The sequence below is a fragment of the Panulirus ornatus genome, chromosome 67, assembly GCF_036320965.1.
Source record: "Panulirus ornatus isolate Po-2019 chromosome 67, ASM3632096v1, whole genome shotgun sequence".
NCBI lineage: Eukaryota > Metazoa > Arthropoda > Malacostraca > Decapoda > Palinuridae > Panulirus > Panulirus ornatus.
The window spans coordinates 19,269,537-19,291,583 of record NC_092290.1 but is presented as its reverse complement, the minus strand read 5'-3'; the positions used below and the strand labels follow the sequence as shown (position 1 = coordinate 19,291,583).

General features: G+C 40.0%; 1 protein-coding gene across 1 annotated transcript in view; it reads right to left on the bottom strand.

The window, feature by feature from the left end:
- Nucleotides 1-22,047, bottom strand: part of LOC139747140 (uncharacterized) — a 353,413-nt gene that overhangs the window by 89,840 nt on the left and 241,526 nt on the right. The window contains exons 18-19 of the mRNA XM_071659064.1: nucleotides 9,881-10,034; nucleotides 2,682-2,749 (exon numbers count right to left, since the gene is read on the bottom strand). Of these exons, the coding sequence (XP_071515165.1) occupies nucleotides 2,682-2,749; nucleotides 9,881-10,034 (222 nt within the window). The remainder of the gene's footprint in view (nucleotides 1-2,681; nucleotides 2,750-9,880; nucleotides 10,035-22,047) is intronic.

Sequence of the window (22,047 nt, the reverse complement as noted above, 5' to 3'; positions counted from 1 at the left end):
CTGAAACCATGGTAATGAATAATAACAATCAAACTAAACTAATCTGCTCTTTACCTCAAGTTCTACCAGCATGAGTAATTCTAAACCTATCTGTTTTGCTCTACATATCCTACATCATACTTCATTTAATATTTTGGTAAAAATTAATTATATTACTTTCATGTTCCTTATGTTATGACAGAGTTCATTCTACTAAATATAATAAAGTAATGGGAAAACTTATCCAGTAAAGTCTCCCATCATCTAAATGTGGATAATGCATTCAGGATTTGTAAACAATTATGCTCTCTAAAATTAATAAACTGCATGTGATTTTTTACAATACGTTTACCATAATTGGACACAAGTATAAAAAAATGGGCAAATGCACTTCAAAATGCACTTCAAAATGTAATCAAAAGCACAGCATATCATCAATGGGGGTAAAAATACCTAGAGTCTAAACAAAACCTTGAATTCTTCTAAGTACAAGCGTTACGTGATTGCTGTGTGGCCATCGGCAACTCGAGGATGGGCTATTTGGATACCTACCTGCTTCTTTCCCAACACTTTGAAGTTTTGGAAGTCTCTACTTTCTCAAGTCTTTCTCAATAACTATGACCTGGCACTTTTCAAAAGACAGGTTTTTCACTTTCTCAAAAATTTGTAATTACTTTCCTTGTCATTTCTTTTTCCGTTTGATAGTTCTCTCTATATTTCAACCTAACCCTAGTCTTGATGTAGACTTTTGCTCATAACTGGAGTCTTCAACATAAAAAAAAAAGTATGAAAACTACTTTGCAGGAAATATGATACATGAATCGATGTATGGAAAAGATCTAAGGGTTGACACTGTACATCCTCTGTTGCCAGACCAACTTATCAAGAGAACTGTAGAGGAAGTAAACTACCTGCTGGCAAATATTAAGGTTGCAACCCACTGTATGGTTAAGGATTGTTCAATAAGCAATGCACAGCATGTATTTGACTGATGTTGGCTCATGCCTCTTAGGTTTGGTCACTGAACCTAAAGATTCACAAAGATTTCAGTAATAGGGTCCAGAAAGGAACAATCAAGATGGCTCCTGAATAAAGAAAGCTGAGCCACACTGAAAGGTTGAGGGATACAATACTGTTCACTTTGGGAGATAAAAGAGAGAGAGATGTGATCTTAAGTTACTAAATCAACTGGATGATAATGAGGTGCAGTACCACCATTACTAGAGGCTATAATCAGGACCTAAGAAAGAGGCTGGCCAAGAAGGATGTAGAGAAATACTAGTTTATTGTCAAAAGTAGCAGATGGCTGGAATGGCCTAAGTAAGGAATGGTATAAGCCAGTAGCTTCCAAAGATTTAAAAATCTTGATGGTAAAGAAAGTAAATGAGAAGGGGCCCCAAGAATGTATAAACTCTCATAAAATTAGGTAATTACAAGTATGTAATTCTGCAGAAAGATGATCTCATCAAATTCTCTGGGACAGAAAAGTGTGGCAAGTTAAAGATTCTTTTGGAAAATAAATACCAAGCTTTCCAGTGGGTGTTTCAGTTATTGCCCCCAAATCATTATAGAGTTTCCTCTCTGCATGGGATGTATTATGAAATTTTCTGACTAGGTCCAAAAAACTCAAGTTACAGTGGTAGATGCATTTTTTACATACTGGTCAATGTCACCTTGTTTTAACTTGGTGATCCCAAAATCAACAGGGGTCTTCCCATCCCCATGGATAATCTATTAGTCTCGCAAGGCTACTATAGTAACAGTGCAGAAAGCCACTGTGTACACAGAGTCACTTTGTTTATACTTTTGAGCATTTGACTCTTCAATCAATTACGGTAATTCCACAGCAATTTGTGACCCCTCCTCATCCCTCCCATTAGCCTAGGGGCTAAACAGGTATAGTCAATTCATATATCATATTAAGCCTACATAAATCATCTCATTTGAATTTCTATGGAGACTTTTTCAAATGTATCTTCAGAAACTTTGATTCTGATGTGTACATATGAATTAAGAGTTTAAATAAGGTGTACATGGTAAGTTCCCCTCCCCTACATTTTGTAGAGATACAAAGGTGTTACAGGGTCAACTGATGTATCATTATGCCATGAACAACTGCCTTAAATCAATTTCCATTCCTATCAACCATGAGATACCAAAATTTTAACAATAAGCTTTACTAGCATTAACACAAACAATAACAACGATGGTGACAAAAGTGATCCCTGCCCCAGAACATAAGAGTCATTTAGCAATCAGTTGTACAGTGAGCTTATTCCTAAATTGTAAGACCTTATTCTTCAGCTGAAGTTGCTTCCCCAATATCATGACTTTTCATTGATGGCTCAACTAAACAATCTGCTTTACAAAAAATAATGAATGTAGTACTGATTCCAGTAATTAGTAAAACCATGAGCACTGTTTTCTTTGTTAAAAGCTTACATATTTCAGTACCAAAGAAATCCAGCAAAAAGAAACCTAAGGTGGGCTTTTTGCTCTCTCACATCCATTTAACACTTTCACATCTTAATTACTACAAAAAATTCAGAATTATTAATAAAAGTATGAATTAAACAGGACCAGATACAGAAATTCATGTTGGAGCAAAAGAACTGGATACAAAAAACCCTCGACTGCAAATATGAAAATTCAAAACTAAAAAGTGTAAAAAATAATCATGAACAATCAGTAGTTTATCTTACCAGTAGCTGCAGGGTCGGCAATATACTGAACAACTGCTAATTCTCTCTTGAGTCGCATCAGCCTGCGTCTGAAATGTTTTCCAGTGTAAGTAACTTTACAAGTACTAAAAGATACTGATCAGATGACCTAAGTTAAAAATGAAGTACGTCAAGTCTTAAACAAAGATGCTTAAAAGATACTAACTCAACAGTACTGCTATGGTGCAAACAGTGAATTGTGCAAAAAAAGGAATATCATTCTTACTGACTTGGAAGAATAGCACTCCCTTATGAAAAATTAATCTTTTCAACATCCTTACAAATGATTGAGAGTAGCTAACTCCTGTACCTATAAAAAAAATTTTTGCCAACAGGCACGTCTAATTAGAAGCAATCGCAACATATCTTGCTTTACTGATAATACATCCTCTCTGCTGCCCCACATTATATGATGTTAGTCTTGGGTTTCTCTACAAGCTTTCAATAAAGTTCTGCATCAAAGATTACTGGCAAAAATTAAGTAACATGGCACTGATGGGGTTGTAATTCAGAGGACAGATAATTAGTTTACTGGCTGTACACAAACAGTAGTGATTAATGGTCAAGTCTCTGAATGTTTAACATAACAAGTGGAGTGCTATAAAGATCAGTCTTGGGACCAGTTCTCTTTCTCATATATATTAATGATATTGATAATGGGTTGCACTACAAGATTATCAAATTTCACTGATTATACAAAGAAGGGAAATAAATCTTCAAATGAACTTAAATGTCTACAGCTGCAAACTGACAGACAAATTGATAAACTGGGCTTACAGGAGGCATATGAATTTTAACAATGATAAATGCATATGAATTTTAACAATGATAAATGCAAAGTTTTACAAATTGGGCTTATAGGAGGCAAATGAATTTTAACAATGATAAATTCAAAGTTTTCATCCCTGGGGATAGGGGAGAAAGAATACTTCCCACATATTCCCTGCATGTCGTAGAAGGCGGCTAAAAGGGAAGGGAGCAGGTGGCTGGATATCCTCCCCTCTCGTTTTTTTTAATTTTCCAAACGAAGGAACAGAGAAGGGGGCCAGGTGAGGATATTCCCTCAAAGGCCCAGTCCTCTGTTCTTAATGCTACCTTACTAATGCGGGAAATGGCGAATGGTATGAAAAAAAGAAAATGCAAAGATTTTTATACTGGTAATAAAAACAAAGAGGCAGGCAATGGTATGAATTCTGTTGAACAGCAAAAGGTAAATGAAGAAAAAGATTTGGGTGTAATAATCTCTGTTGACCTAAAACCAAGTAATCAGTACACAGAAGCAGTGAAAAGTGAACAAATTTTGCTGTTTCACAGGCAGGGCCTTCAAAATATAAGTCCAGAGAAATCATCCATACTTTTCACATGTAACCGGTTCATCCACATCTTGAATAGTGTGTTTAGTTTTGGTCACCCTAACTAAAAAAAAAAAAAAAAAAGACAAAGACAGAAAGGAGAAGGTACATCATCTAGCTACCAAGATGATTCCTGAACTGAGAAACAAATCCTGTGAGATCAAATCAAATGGCTTGAATCTATTTAGTTTCTAAAAGAGAAGGTTAAGAGGTGATCTAATACAGGTACACCACCAATTTTCCAGCACTCTTGGTTCCAAAGCCTTGCCGGATTAACCATTCTGCCAGACAAACCATGGTCACATTACAATATTTCATCAAAACACCTCCAACCCACTAATCATACATCTTCCATGTGTCTAAAGCAAACCATGGACTGCTAGAAATTTAAATCAAACAAATATTAAATGTTCGAGCACCCTAAGATGGTAAGTTTATCCTTAGATTGTTTGAATCCTGTGGGGTCTTCTTCATCTTCTGTTGTTAGTGTTTTCCTAGGAATGCATCACCAGAATAATGCAGTTTCCTCTGCATTATACACCTGCTTGTGGGGTCTTCTTCATCTTCTGTTGTTAGTGTTTTCCTAGGAATGCATCACCAGAATAATGCAGTTTCCTCTGCATTATACACCTGCTTGTGGGGTCTTCTTCATCTTCTGTTGTTAGTGTTTTCCTAGGAATGCATCACCAGAATAATGCAGTTTCCTCTGCATTATACACCTGCTCAGGACTGAGGTGCTCATCAGCTACGAGTTTTGCAAATTTGTCCACATACTCGGCAGCTCCTTTGTGGTTTGCAGACCACTTTTCTTCGAACACTTTATTCATGGAAATTCCATGATGCTTCTTGAATCTTTGAAGCCATCCTTCACTATAGTCATACTCAGGTAATTCAAGTTCTTTATTGAACAACTTAGTCTAGTCCATTATATGCTACCTGACAAGTTCACTCCAACACTCCAACGTTGTCGAAACCATTACATCAATACTGATCGTGCTCAGTACTCTTACCATCTTTCATAGTTTTTCTAATCATCATTTGCTTCTTGGAATCACTGTCTGCATGGAATTTCATCATTTTCTCCCTTTGCTTTTTTTTTATATCATAAACAGTTCATGAACCAATACTGTCGATGTCACACAGCTTACACAATGAAACACCACAGTCCATTTTTTTCAACAGTTCTACTTCATCTTGGACTGATGTTTACGTTCGACACCACGAATGACACTCGTATGTCTTAGAAGCCATAGCTTGGGTTATATTTAAGCAAAATAATCTAAGAATCTCAAAGCATTGCGGTATCACCACCAACAAGTGCAGTGTAAAAAATGTATATAAGCATACCCTACACACAACGCATCTGTGGCCATCCAGTAAACTAGTTTGGTGGCCGTGGTAATTTCAAGTTCCCTCACGAAATTCTGTGCGGACTAAAGGAGGTGCCGAACCATCAGTTGCCAGAAATTCTGTGGTGTACCTGTACAAGTATTCAAAATGGTTAAAGACTTTGATATTCTTGATTTGTTAAGTTACTCAAGACTCAATTCATCTGATTTTACTCAGAGAAATGGTTACAAACTTGGCAAACGATCTACTTCGAATGAGGCGAATCAATTTTTCTTCAACAGGACTGTTAACAAATGGAACATGTCAATTAGAGTGGTTGAAAGCAGCACTATAGGCACATTTATGAACAGACTTGATAAATACTTCACTTCAGGTCCACTACTTTTATTACTTGTCCCTCAATAGTCTAAATGACAATCTGCATGTTAGTCTCTTTGATTTTTCCGTATGCCTTCTAACTTTCACCACACTGTTCTGTGAATTTCAGATATCTTCTACGATCACAAAGTCTCAAAATTATCCGATGGTCTGTTGCTGTTTGAATTCCTCTGTATTCATTTGACTTCACCTATAAAATACTTAAACTCTACATTGGACTTCACCTATAAAATACTTAAACTCTACAATGTAGTTCCCTAAGAAGCAATTTTTCCCAACTCTCTTCAATCTCTTCCTATATGACCACCCATTACCTTAAGCAAACCTCAACATGAAGATCCTTTTGTATGCAGATGACCTCACAATCACATCACAACACCCCAACACCACTGAAACAATATCAAACAAGCAGCACAACATTACACAACTGGAACCAAGAATCACCTACGACAGAATGTCTTCATCTCCACAGAAGTTTTCAATCACACTTTAACTCCAGACAGACATGAATCCAGCTCACATCATCAAGTCACCTTGAATGGAAGTTTCTCCCAAAGCAAAACAACAAATGTTCTCGGGATTACATATGACTCACATCAATATTCTTTACTCCCACAATAACATCAACACAAAAACAACACACACACAAAATGCCTTTAGAATGCTAATTATCACAATATTTGGACAAAAAAAAAATCCCTCAACATTCTACACTAACTAAACCTATGCCTTACTGGTCTTGCTTTCCATCCTTTCAAAATCAAATAAAACAAAGCTACTAACCTCACAAATCTGAACATTCAGAATAATCACTGGCTGCCTCGCAACCACAAACTCAACAACTTCACAGTGAAACATTTTTTTTTTTTTTTTTTTTTTATACTTTGTCGCTGTCTCCCGCGTTTGCGAGGTAGCGCAAGGAAACAGACGAAAGAAATGGCCCAACCCCCCCCATACACATGTACATACACACGTCCACACACGCAAATATACATACCTACACAGCTTTCCATGGTTTACCCCAGACGCTTCACATGCCTTGATTCAATCCACTGACAGCACGTCAACCCCTGTATACCACATCGCTCCAATTCACTCTATTCCTTGCCCTCCTTTCACCCTCCTGCATGTTCAGGCCCCGATCACACAAAATCCTTTTCACTCCATCTTTCCACCTCCAATTTGGTCTCCCTCTTCTCCTCGTTCCCTCCACCTCCGACACATATATCCTCTTGGTCAATCTTTCCTCACTCATTCTCTCCATGTGCCCAAACCATTTCAAAACACCCTCTTCTGCTCTCTCAACCACGCTCTTTTTATTTCCACACATCTCTCTTACCCTTACGTTACTTACTCGATCAAACCACCTCACACCACACATTGTCCTCAAACATCTCATTTCCAGCACATCCATCCTCCTACGCACAACTCTATCCATAGCCCACGCCTCGCAACCATACAACATTGTTGGAACTACTATTCCTTCAAACATACCCATTTTTGCTTTCCGGGATAATGTTCTCGACTTCCACACATTTTTCAAGGCTCCCAAAATTTTCGCCCCCTCCCCCACCCTATGATCCACTTCCGCTTCCATGGTTCCATCCGCTGACAGATCCACTCCCAGATATCTAAAACACTTCACTTCCTCCAGCCTCTCACCATTCAAACTCACCTCCCAATTGACTTGACCCTCAACCCTACTGTACCTAATAACCTTGCTCTTATTGACATTTACTCTTAACTTTCTTCTTCCACACACTTTACCAAACTCCGTCACCAGCTTCTGCAGTTTCTCACATGAATCCGCCACCAGCGCTGTATCATCAGCGAACAACAACTGACTCACTTCCCAAGCTCTCTCATCCCCAACAGACTTCATACTTGCCCCTCTTTCCAAAACTCTTGCATTTACCTCCCTAACAACCCCATCCATAAACAAATTAAACAACCATGGAGACATCACACACCCCTGCCGCAAACCTACATTCACTGAGAACCAATCACTTTCCTCTCTTCCTACACGTACACATGCCTTACATCCTCGATAAAAACTTTTCACTGCTTCTAACAACTTTCCTCCCACACCATATATTCTTAATACCTTCCACAGAGCATCTCTATCAACTCTATCATATGCCTTCTCCAGATCCATAAATGCTACATACAAATCCATTTGCTTTTCTAAGTATTTCTCACATACATTCTTCAAAGCAAACACCTGATCCACACATCCTCTACCACTTCTGAAACCACACTGCTCTTCCCCAATCTGAAACATAAATCCTCTAAATACAGTCCCACCTCAACATGCTTGGCACTCAGTGTTATGCAACAGCATTAGACCCCTCCCATCCAAACCACTCTATACTTAAATTGCTTACTCCTTCCTCACATCTTGGTAATCTCTACTCACACATCCTACCCCCAACACATATTGTTACGAACTCTATACTTATTCTAGCGAGGTCACCAATTACATATATATGTTACAAATACTATACTGATCCTTGTCTTTGCAAGGCCGTTAGATTTGTTATGTTGCACAGGATAACACTATCTTAAAGTCATGAGATTAAATCAAACACCAGCATTAAAACTACTTATAATGAAAGAACTAAAGAGTACAAAATAAACACATGAATCAGGCACAAATCCTTTACGTTAACACTGAACATGAGTTTAACATTCCAGGTAAGATTTCAAACCAGGAGATCTCTTTCCTTTATGACAATTCATCTTCGATTACATGATTCAAGATATACTTATTGTTAGACACTTCTATGACAAGTTACAATACTCTATGACACTTGAAATTAAATGACAGAGGCAGTACAACATTTTAGAGTCTATATCGCGCACTTCACTCGGGGTTATGGGCTTTGGGACAGAGGGAAAACCACTTACCTCGCTGGGCTAGAGAAGGAAAATTGAGGCTCAGCGGGTGTCAGAGTTATTCATTACAAGTAAGAATGAGCGTCTGCCCTGGTACCCTACAATGTTACCCTTGATTGGCTATGGGCCTAAAGTCCAACTGTGATTGGAGGAGGGTGCTATCCGTGAACTGCTGGTTGGTTGGAGGATCCTAAGTCCGTCCCACATCTTGCCTAAAGCTCAACCTCCTCTGTTATCTTGTTATTACAGCGATGATGATGATGTGTGGAATGACATACCCTGTAAGCTGAACAAACAACCTGACCTGACGCCTCTGATAAGGGTCCAAGTGCTGAAGGACTGGTCTCATCTGGTTTCAAAAACAGGATTATCAAGACTAATGCTCGGTCAGGGAGTGAGGTCCAAGCCGACAGCAGAGGAAGACCCTAATCCTCGTCCTGATAAGAAATAGCAACAACACCATACACAAAGACACACACATACATATACACGAACATGTGGGCACATGCACACACATGTTCGTAACAATATATAACACTCACAAAACATTCACACTGAGCTAACAACTGAGTTTTAAACTCCAACTCAACAAACATACATCCATCAGAAACCACATTTCACAGACAAACGTGAATTACACTCTGCTGCTTATGCTGAGGACATCATCCATCACTACACCACCACATACTCTATTTCAACATATCCCAAAACACTTCAAGCCTACAATGCAACTACCACAAAGAAAACACAGAGCACTTATCACTCAATTATCCTGCACTTTCTGCACATAGACATACACGCAATGCTGCAGGAGCCTACCAAGGATAGATTTTGTCTTTGTCTAAGGATTTTGAGTTCTGATGGGTCTAAGTCTGGTAGAATGGGGTATATTTTTTTCTTATGCACATCTGCTATTTTCTGTATGAGCAAGTTCATGCTAGAATAGGTGACTGGGCCTCAGAGGAAAAGAAACATATATACATTCATAAAATGTGGAGACAGTGAAGTCCATAAGGATGGAATAATACTACAAACAGCACTGTTTATACTACAAAGAGTATTGTGAATACTTAAACTGCTGTTACACAGCACTGACAGGAAACTATGATATATTTCATAGCTTTCATGCTTTGCTTGAAACATTTAATAAGTTATTTCATATAAAAGAATAGTTTCAAACTACATACAGTGTACTAGATAACTTACTTATAGTAAATGGTAACAGCAATGACAATGGTGATGAGAATAATGGAGACAACACCAACTATGAGTCCAGCATTATTGGGTCCTGATGTGCTGGGTAAAACAATATCCAGGTCCTTCACTCTTGGACTTGTAATGGGAATGTTACACATGTCACCTGAAAATTGGAAATATTTTGCCACTTTAAAAATCATTCATATACCCTCATTTTTCTTTCTATTTCCCATCTGTAAGCAAATGTTCCCAATCCTCCATTCTACCTTAAATATCTTTCTGGTTCTTAAACAAGAAACATTTATAATAAAGCTCATCCCAAACATTTTTCACAAAAAGCAGACAAAATCTAGTCAAACTCAAGAACAATATGTAATGAACTTTATGTTGAACAAAAATAAATCTGAAGAACAACTGCAACTTGTTTATCACGTTTCAAAATTCTCAAATATTAACTGCTTATAATCACACTCAAGCTCAGCTATGCGAGTTAGAGTAGTGCATGACAGGTAACCAATTGACAATCTTCTAGGATCATCATCAGAATGACCTAACTTTATAAAAACAAAAGCAACATCCATGACTTAGTTGCTCTCTCCCTTGGCCAGCAAGCTTTCATACTGTAATCTTTTCCAAGAAAAGTATTCTTAAACATCTTCAAACTCCTCTTAACAGAAACATCTAGATTCAAGAGCTTAACTAACACTGTAATGAGGTGTATTTCTTGAAATCTTCACCATTTAATATTTATTTTCTTTTTTTTATATATTATTATTTTGCTTTATCGGTCTCCCGCGTTAGCGAGGTAGCGCAAGGAAACAGACGAAAGAATGGCCCAACCCGCCCACATACACATGTATATACATACATGTACACACACGCACAATATACATACCTATACATCTCAATGTATACATACATATACACACACAGACATATACATATATACACATGTACATAATTCATACTGTCTGCCTTTATTCGTTCCCATCGCCACCTCGCCACACATGGAATAACAACCTCCTCCCCCCCTCATGTGTGCGAGGTAGCGGTAGGAAAAACACCAAAGGCCCCATTCGTTCACACTCAGTCTCTAGCTGTCATGTAATAATGCACCGAAACCACAGCTCCCTTTCCACATCCAGGCCCCACACACTTTGCATGGTTTACCCCAGACACTTCACATGCCCTGGTTCAATCCATTGACAGCACGTCGACCCCGGTATACCACATCGTTCCAATTTACTCTATTCCTTGCACGCCTTTCACCCTCCTGCATGTTCAGGCCCCGATCACTCAAAATCTTTTTCACTCCATCTTTCCACCTCCAATTTGGTCTCCCACTCCTCCTCGTTCCCTCCACCTCTGACACATATATCCTCTTGGTCAATCTTTCCCCACTCATTCTCTCCATGTGATCAAACCATTTCAAAACACCCTCTTCTGCTCTCTCAACCACACTCTTTTCATTTCCACACATCTCTCTCACCCTTACATTACTTACTCGATCAAACCACCTCACACCACATATTATCCTCAAACATCTCATTTCCAGCACATCCACCCTCCTGCGCACAACTCTATCCATAGCCCACGCCTCGCAACCATACAATATTGTTGGAACCACTATTCCTTCAAACATACCCACTTTTGCTTTCCAAGATAATGTTCTCAACTTCCAAACATTCTTCAAGGCTCCCAGAATTTTCGCCCCCTCCCCCACCCTATGATTCACTTCCGCTTCCATGGTTCCATCCGCTGCAAGATCCACTCCCAGATATCTAAAACACTTCACTTCCTCCAGCTTTTCTCCATTCAAACTTACCTCCCAATTGACTTGACCCTCAACCCTACTGTACCTAATAACCTTGCTCTTATTCACATTTACTCTTAACTTTCTTCTTTCACACACTTTACCAAACTCAGTCACCAGCTTCTGCAGTTTCTTACATGAATCAACCACCAGCGCTGTATCATCAGCGAACAACAACTGACTCACTTCCCAAGCTCTCTCATCCAGAACAGACTGCATACTTGCCCCTCTTTACAAAACTCTTGCATTCACCTCCCTAACAACCCCATCCATAAACAAATTAAAAAACCATGGAGACATCACACACCCCTGCCGCAAACCTACATTCACTGAGAACCAATCACTTTCCTCTCTTCCTACACGTACATATGCCTTACATCCTCGATAAAAACTTTTCACTGCTTCTAACAACTTGCCTCCCACACCATATATTCTTAATACCTTCCACAGAGCATCTCTATCAACTCTATCATATGCCTTCTCCAGATCCATAAATGCTACATACAAATCCATTTGTTTTTCTAAGTATTTCTCACATACATTCTTCAAAGCAAACACCTGATCCACACATCCTCTACCACTTCTGAAACCACACTGCTCTTCCCCAGTCTGATGCTCTGTACATGCCTTCACCCTCTCAGTCAATACCCTCCCATATAATTTACCAAGAATACTCAACAAACTTATACCTCTGTAATTTGAGCACTCACTCTTATCCCCTTTGCCTTTGTACAATGGCACTATGCAAGCATTCCGCCAATCCTCAGGCACCTCACCATGAGTCATACATACATTAAATAACCTTACCAACCAGTCAACAATACCTCAGGCACCTCACCATGAGTCATACATACATTAAATAACCTTACCAACCAGTCAACAATACAGTCACCCCCTTTTTTAATAAATTCCACTACAATGCTATCCAAACCTGCTGCTTTGCCGGCTTTCATCTTCCATAACGCTTTTACTACCTCTTCTCTATTTACCAAATCATTTTCCCTAACCCTCTCACTTTGCACACCACCTCGACCAAGACACCCCACATCTGCCACTCTATCATCAAACACATTCAACAAACCTTCAAAATACTCACTCCATCTCCTTCTCACATCACCACTACTTGTTATCACCTCCCCATTAGCCCCCTTCACTGAAGTTCCCATTTGCTCCCTTGTCTTACGCACTTTATTTACCTACTTCCAAAACATCTTTTTATTCTCCCTGAAATTTAATGATACTCTCTCACCCCAACTCTCATTTGCCCTCTTTTTCACCTCTTGCACCTTTCTCTTGACCTCCTGCCTCTTTCTTTTATACCTCTCCCACTCATTTGCATTTTTTCCCTGCAAAAATCGTTCAAATGCCTCTCTCTTCTCTTTCACTAATAATCTTACTTGTTCATCCCACCACTCACTACCTTTTCTAAGCAACCCACCTCCCACGCTTCTCATGCCACAAGCATCTTTTGCGCAAGCCATCACTGCTTCCCTAAATACATCCCATTCCTCCCCCACTCCCCTTACCTCCTCTGTTCTCACCTTTTTCCATTCTGTACTCAGTCTCTCCTGGTACTTCCTCACACAAGTCTCCTTCACAAGCTCACTTACTCTCACCACTCTCTTCACCCCAACATTCTCTCTTCTTTTCTGAAAACCCCCACAAATCTTCACCTTTGCTTCCACAAGGTAATGATCAGACATCCCTCCAGTTGCACCTCTCAGCACATTAACATCCAAAAGTCTCTCTTTCGTGCATCTATCAATTAACACGTAATCCAAAAACGCTCTCTGGCCATCTCTCCTACTTACATACGTATACTTATGTATATCTCGCTTTTTAAACCAGGTATTCCCAATCACCAGTCCTTTTTCAGCACATAAATCTACAAGCTCTTCACCATTTCCATTTACAGCACTGAACACCCCATGTATACCAATTATTCCCTCAACTGCCACATTACTCACCTTTGCATTCAAATCACCCATCACTATAACCTGGTCTTGTGCATCAAAACCACTAACACACTCATTCAGCTGCTCCCAAAACACTTGCCTCTCATGATCTTTCATCTCATGCCCAGGTGCATATGCACCAATAATCACCCATCTCTCTCCATCAACTTTTAGTTTTACCCATATCAATCTAGAATTTACTTTCTTACATTCTATCACATACTCCCACAACTCCTCGTTCAGGAGTAGTGCTACTCCTTCCCTTGCTCTTGTCCTCTCACTAACCCCTGACTTTACTCCAAGACATTCCCAAACCACTCTTCCCCTTTACCCTTTAGCTTCGTTTCACTCAGAGCCAAAACATCCAGGTTCCTTTCCTCAAACATACTACCTATCTCTCCTTTTTTCACATCTTGGTTACATCCACACACATTTAGACACCCCAATCTGAGCCTTCAAGGAGGATGAGCACTCCTCGCGTGACTCCTTCTTCTGTTTTCCCTTTTAGAAAGTTAAAATACAAGGAGGGGAGGGTTTCTGGCCCCCCGCTAAATTTTTAATATTTACCATAGAAATATCAGTTAAGAATAACGTTAAAAAATGAAGGCAATTTACCAACAAGGATTCTATCACCCACTAGCACTGGGATTCATTAAAAGAGGGAGGAAATGGCAGCCAAACTTGCAGCTTATTCATAGAGAAGTAGGACATGACAGTCAAACCTGCGGCACAACTACTTTATGAAAAAAACAAAATGAGGTAAAACCTAATTTCCTACGAGAAAAGGGCCACCTTTCCTTTTCAACATGTCTAATCATCATAATCGATACGCAAGGGAATCATGTACATCTTTATAATGAATAATCACTTAGATGGTCATTAACTACTACTGGTCACAAAGTATCTCCAGTGAGAAAAGGGATAAAAGTTGATGAAGGGGTGGGGGTATAAAGAAAAACAATTTACAGAGTATCACTTAACAATAGAATAAACAGAGAAGACAAAAACTTATAACTAAGGCTCTACTGAATTACACCTCTGTGGTTCAGAATGGGAGTTGCATTAATCATATCAATCCTCACTCTAGTCAGTCTGCTGCACTGGTTTCAATTTCTCAACTATATTTTTGTTCCCTCCACTTTTCCTCACTCATTCTCTCCATCTGTCCAAATCATTTCAACACACCCTCTTCTGCTCTCTCAACCACACTCTTTTTATTACCACACATCTCTCTTACCCTTTCATTACTTACTCCATCAAACTACCTCACACCACATACTGTCCTAAAACATTTCATTTCCAACACATCCATCCTCCTCCACACAACCCTATCTATAGCCGATGCCTCGCAACCCTATAACATTGTTGGAACCACTATTCTTTCAAACATACCCATTTTTGCTCTCCAAGATGATGTTCTCGCCTTCCACACATTCTTTAACGCTCCCAGAACCTTTGCCCCCTCCCCCACCTGGAGACTCACTTCCGCTTCCATGGTTCCATCTGCTGCTAAGTCTAAATATCTAAAGCACTTCACTTCCTCCAGTTTTTCTCCATTCAAACTTACCTCCTAATAAACTTGTCCCTAAACCCTAATGAACCTAATAACCTTGCTCTTATTCACATTTACTCTCAACTTTCTTCTTTCCCACACTTTACTAAATTCAGTCACCAACTTCTGCAGTTTCTCACCCAAATCTGCCACCAGCACTGTATCATCAGCGAACAACAACTGACTCACTTCCCAAGCCCTCTCATCCACAACAGACTGCATACATGTCTCTCTCTCCAAAACTCTTGCATTCACCTCCCTAACCACCCCATCCATAAATAAATAAAAAAAAAAAACATGGAGACCACACATCCCTGCCACAAAACGAAATTCGCTGGGAACCAATCACTTTCCTCTCTTCCTACTCGTACATATACCTAACATCCTTGGTAAAAACTTTTCAATACTTCTAGCAACTTCCCTCCCACATCACATACTCTTAAAACCTTCCAGAAAGCATCTCTATCCACCCTATCATATGCCTTCTCCAGATCCATAAATGTTACATACAAATCCATTTGTTTTTCTAAGTATTTCTCACATACATTCTTCAAAGTAAACACCTGATCCACACATCCTCTACCACTTCTGAAACCACACTGCTCTTCCCCAATCTGATGCTTTGTACATGCCTTCACCCTCTCAATCAATACCCTCCCATTTAATTTCCCAGGAAAACTCAACAAACTTATGCCTCTGTAATTTGAACATTCACCTTTATCCCCTTTGGCTTTGTACAATAGCACTGTGCATGCATTCCGCCAATCCTCAGGCCCTTCATGATACATACAAACATTGAGTATCCTTACTAACCAATCAACAACACAGTCACTCCTTTTTTAATAAATTCCACTGCAATACCATCCAAACCTGCCACCTTGCTGGCTTTCATCTCCTGCAAAGTTTTCACTACCTCTTCTCAGTTTACTAAACCATTTTCCCTGACCCTCTCACTTCGCACACTAACCCAACCAAAGCATCCTATATCTGCCACCCTATAATCTAACACATTCAGTAAACCTTCAAAACATTCACTCCATCTCCTCACTTCATCACTACTTCCACACATTTGTCCCCTTCACCAATGTTTCCATTTGTTCTCTTCTCTTATGCACATTATTTACCTCCTTCCAAAACATATTTTCATCCTCCCTATAATTTAATGATACTCCCTTACCCCAACTTTCATTAGCCTTCTTTTTCACCTCTTGCACCTTTCTCTTGACCTCATGCTTCTTTCTTTCATACATCTCCCAGTCATTTGTACTACTTCCCTGCAAAAATCATCCAAACGCCTCTCTCTTCTCTTTCACGAAACAATCTTTCTTCTTCATCCTATCACTCACTATGCTTTCTTATCTGACAACCTCCCACCTTTTCTCATGCCACATGGATCCCTAAGTACATCCCATTCCTCCTCCACTCCCCTTACCTCATTGGCTCTCATCTTTTGCCATTCTACACTCAACCTCTCCAGGTACTTCCTTACACAAGTCACCTTTCAAAGCTCACTTACTCTCACCACTCTCTTCTCCCCAACATTCTTCCTCCTTTTCTGAAAACCTCTACAAATCTTCACCTTTGCCTCCACAAGATAGTGATCAGACATCCCTCCAGCTGCCCCTCTCAGCATATCAACATCCAAAAGTCTCTCTTTTAACACCTATCAATCAATACATGATCCAATAATGCTCTCTGACCATCTCTCCAACTCACATATGCATACTATGTATATTTCTCTTTTTAAACCAGGTATTCCCAATCACCAGTCCTGTTTCAGCACACAAATCCACAAGCTCATCACCATTTCCATTTAAAACACTGAACACTCCAAGTACACCAATTGTACCTTCAACTGCTACATTACTTACCTTTGCATTCAAATCACCCATCACTATAACCTGGTCTCGTGCAACAAAGCTGCTAACACACTCGCTCAGCTGCTCCCAAAACATCTGCGTTTCATGATCTTTCTTCTCATGACCAGGCGCATAGGTATAATTAATCACCTATCTCTTTCCATCCACTTTCAATTTTACCCATATCAATCTAGAGTTTACTTTCTTACACTCTATCACATACTCCCACAACTCCTGCTTCAGGAGTAGTGCAACTCATTCCTTTGCTCTTGTCCTTTCACCAACCCCTGACTAAGACATTCCCAAACCACTCTTCCCCTTTACCCTTGAGCATTGTTTCACTCGAGCCAAAACATCGAGGTTCCTTTCCTCAAACATACTACCTATCTCTCCTTTTTTCTCATCTTGGTTACATCCACACATATTCAAACACCCCAATCTCAGCCTTTGAGGAGGATGAGCATGACTCCTTATGTTTCTCCTTTTAGAAATCTAAATATCAAAGGAGACTAAAAAAAAAGTGTTGAACTACAAACTGGTCTCACTAATGAGATGTGTAAGGTTTTGGAAAAGAGTATCAGGAAGCAAGTAGATGATTTTCTATGGAGTAGAAATTTCTAAAGTGAAAGTTAGCATGGTGTTAGAATTAAGTGGGGTAGTAAGCCAGAGAGCGTTATTGGATTACGTGTTAATTGATAGATGCACGAAAGAGAGACTTTTGGGTGTTAATGTGCTGAGAGGTGCAACTGGAGGGATGTCTGATCAGTATCTTGTGGAGGCGAAGGTGAAGATTTGTGGGGGTTTTCAGAAAAGAAGAGAGAATGTTGGGGTGAAGAGAGTGGTGAGAGTAAGTGAGCTTGGGAAGGAGACTTGTGTGAGGAAGTACCAGGAGAGACTGAGTACAGAATGGAAAAAGGTGGGAACAAAGGAGGTAAGGGGAGTGGGGGAGAAATGGGATGTATTTAGGGAAGCAGAGATGGCTTGCACTAAAGATGCTTGTGGCATGAGAAGCGTGGGAGGTGGGTTGATTAGAAAAGGTAGTGAGTGGTGGGATGAAGAAGTAAGATTATTAGTGAAAGAGAAGAGAGAGGCATTTGAACGATTTTTGCAGGGAAAAAATGCAAATGAGTGGGAGAGGTATAAAAGAAAGAGGCAGGAGGTCAAGAGAAAGGGGCAAGAGGTGAAAAAGAGGGCAAATGAGAGTTGGGGTGAGAGAGTATCATTAAATTTCAGGGAGAATAAAAAGATGTTTTGGAAGTAGGTAAATAAAGTGCGTAAGACAAGGGAGCAAATGGGAACTTCAGTGAAGGGGGCTGTGAGAAGGAGATGGAGTGAGTATTTTGAAGGTTTGTTGAATGTGTTTGATGATAGAGTGGCAGATATAGGGTGTTTTGGTCAAGGTGGTGTGCAAAGTGAGAGGGTTAGGGAAAATGATTTGGTAAATAGAGAAGAGGTAGTAAAAGCTTTACGGAAGATGAAAGCCGGCAAGGCAGCAGGTTTGGATGGTATTGCAGTGGAATTTATTAAAAAAGGGGGACTGTATTGTTGACTGGTTGGTAAGGTTATTTAATGTATGTATGATTCATGGTGTTCCTTCTTTTGGATATTCCCTAAAAGGCCCAGTCCTCTGTTCTTAACGCTACTCGCTAATGCGGGAAATGGCGAATAGTATAAAAAAAAAAAAAGAAAGATTCATGGTGAGGTGCCTGAGGATTGGTGGAATGCTTGCATAGTGCCATTGTACAAAGGCAAAGGGGATAAGAGTGAGTGCTCAAATTACAGAGGTATAAGTTTGTTGAGTATTCCTGGTAAATTATATGGGAGGGTATTGATTGAGAGGGTGAAGGCATGTACAGAGCATCAGATTGGGGAAGAGCAGTGTGGTTTCAGAAGTGGTAGAGGATGTGTGGATCAGCTGTTTGCTTTGAAGAATGTATGTGAGAAATACTTAGAAAAACAAATGGATTTGTATGTAGCATTTATGGATCTGGAGAAGGCATATGATAGAGTTGGTAGAGATGCTCTGTGGAAGATTTTAAGACTATATGGTGTGGGAGGCAAGTTGTTAGAAGCAGTGAAAAGTTTTTATCGAGGATGTAAGGCATGTGTACGTGTAGGAAGAGAGGAAGGTGATTGGTTCTCAGTGAATGTAGGTTTGCGGCAGGGGTGTGTGATGTCTCCATGGTTGCTTAATTTGTTTATGGATGGGGTTGTTAGGGAGGTGAATGCAAGAGTTTTGGAAAGAGGGGCAAGTATGCAGTCTGTTGTGGATAAGAGAGCTTGGGAAGTGAGTCAGTTGTTGTTCACTGATGATACAGTGCTGGTGGCTGATTCATGTAAGAAACTGCAGAAGCTGGTGACTGAGTTTGGTAAAGTGTGTGAAAGAAGAAAGTTAAGAGTAAATGTGAATAAGAGCAAGGTTATTAGGTACAGTAGGGTTGAGGGTCAAGTCAATTGGGAGGTAAGTTTGAATGGAGAAAAACTGGAGGAAGTAAAGTGTTTTAGATATCTGGGAGTGGATCTGGCAACTGATGGAACCATGGAAGCGGAAGTGAATCATAGGGTGGGGGAGGGGGCGAAAATCCTGGGAGCATTGAAGAATGTTTGGAAGTTGAGAACATTATCTCGGAAAGCAAAAATGGGTATGTTTGAAGGAATAGTGGTTCCAACAATGTTGTATGGCTGCGAGGCGTGGGCTATGGATACAGTTGTGCGCAGGAGGGTGGATGCGCTGGAAATGAGATGTTTGAGGACAATATGTGGTGTGAGGTGGTTTGATCGAGTAAGTAATGTAAGGGTAAGAGAGATGTGTGGAAATACAAAGAGTGTGGTTGAGAGAGCAGAAGAGGGTGTTTTGAAATGGTTTGGTCACATGGAGAGAATGAGTGAGGAAAGATTGACCAAGAGGATATATGTGTCAGAGATGGAGGGAACGAGGAGAAGTGATAGACCAAATTGGAGGTGGAAAGATGGAGTGAAAAAGATTTTGAGTGATCGGGGCCTGAACATGCAGGAGGGTGAAAGGCGTGCAAGGAATAGAGTGAATTGGAATGATGTGGTATACCGGGGTCGACATGCTGTCAATGGATTGAACCAGGGCATGTGAAGCGTCTGGGGTAAACCATGGAAAGTTGTGTGGGGCCTGGATGTGGAAAGGGAGCTATGGTTTCAGTGCATTATTACATGACAGCTAGAGACTGAGTGTGAACGAATGGGGCCTTTGGTGTCTTTTCCTAGTGCTACCTCACACACATGAGGGGGGAGGGGGTTGTTATTCCATGTGTGGTGAGGTGGCGATGGGAACAAATAAAGGCAGACAGTATGAATTATGTACATGTGTATATATGTATGTGTCTGTGTGTGTATATATATGTGTACATTAAGATGTATAGGTATGTATATTTGCGTGCGTGGACGTGTATGTATATACATGTGTATGTGGGCGGGTTGGGCCATTCTTTCGTCTGTTTCCTTGCGCTACCTCGCTAACGTGGGAGACAGCGACAAAGCAAAATAAATAAATATAAATAGTAAGCTCAAGTGAACTGTCTGTATCTATTATGCCAGAAAGCATCTAACACTACTTCATGGGAGGCTGATTAACAAGCTGCAAACCATGAAGGACTATGAGGGAAACTCCTTTGATGGTTAGAAGCCATTTCAGTGGGGGGAACAAAGGATGTACGTTTGAAGAGCATTTTCCATGTGGGTTGAGACACCCAAGAGGTTTGCAACAGGGTTCAGTTCTGTAATCATTTGCAGAAGATACAAATCTTATGAGGGAAGTGGAGAGTGAGGAGGATACAAGCAGCTTACATGGGGATGTACACAGACTCTAAAGTTGGACTAAAACACAGTCGATGAAATTCAACCCAAGCAAATGTATAGTAATGAGGATGGGAAAAAGTGAAACACAGCATCAATATGATTATCATCTGGCAGAAAATAATCTTCAAATGGACTTGGTAATCAATATTATCCCTAACCTGTTGCCAGTGTCCCACATTATGAGCATAGCAAACGAGTCAAACTGTGTGCTGAAAATTAACATACCTTTCAGGTAAATGATGAAGGAAATATTGAACAAGCTATTAATCTCCTTCATAAGGCCAAAACTAGAAAATGCTTCTTCTCAGGTTTGGTCACCACATCTAACAGAGAAGGTCCAGAGGAGGGTAACAAATACAGTGCCAGAATTGAAAGAGCTAAGTTATAGGAAATGGCTGGAGGCTTTAAATCTACCCACCTTGGAGGGAAGACTGAGTGATGACCTGATCATAACCTTGAAATTCTTAAAAGAGATCAATGGAATGGACAGTGAACAGTTCTTTGAGAAATGTAGGAACAGAGCAAATAAAGGACAGAACATGAAATTAAGTAAGAAACTTGTTAAAAAGGATGTAAAGAAATACTTCAATTGTACAAGAGTGGTGGATGAATGGAGCAGAATGACTGAGAATGGTTAATGCACACAGCATACATAAATCTAAAAAGTGTATAACAGTGGAGAATGTTGAAGCTCCAGAAGTGTAAAACTTCCCTGCAGAGCACAAACATGCAACAACATCACAGTACCCTGCTACCATAGTATAAGGAACAATCTTACTATCTATATCTCTGATGCCTGTTCCCAACTGGGACCTCAATGGGGTGGCAACAGTAAAAGAGTCTCCATAACTAGTGAACTCCAGTGCTGCTTCTTAGCATTTCATGCATCACCCTTAACAAGCCACTGGCAGAGGTTAAGTCTAGTGAAGTGCTTGCAGAGGCTCCTACCTAATGTTCTTACTGACTACTACTACATGATGCTCCTGTCTAATGTTCCCACCTCCCACTGCTACCTAATGTTTCTACCTACTGCTCCCACCTAAACATTGCTACCTACTAATCCTCTCTACTGCTCTGACCATTTTACCAAAAGGCAGGGCTCGCACATAGTGCTCACTCCACGTAAAAAATATGGAGACATCAAACTGAACCACCTACTCATACATAAA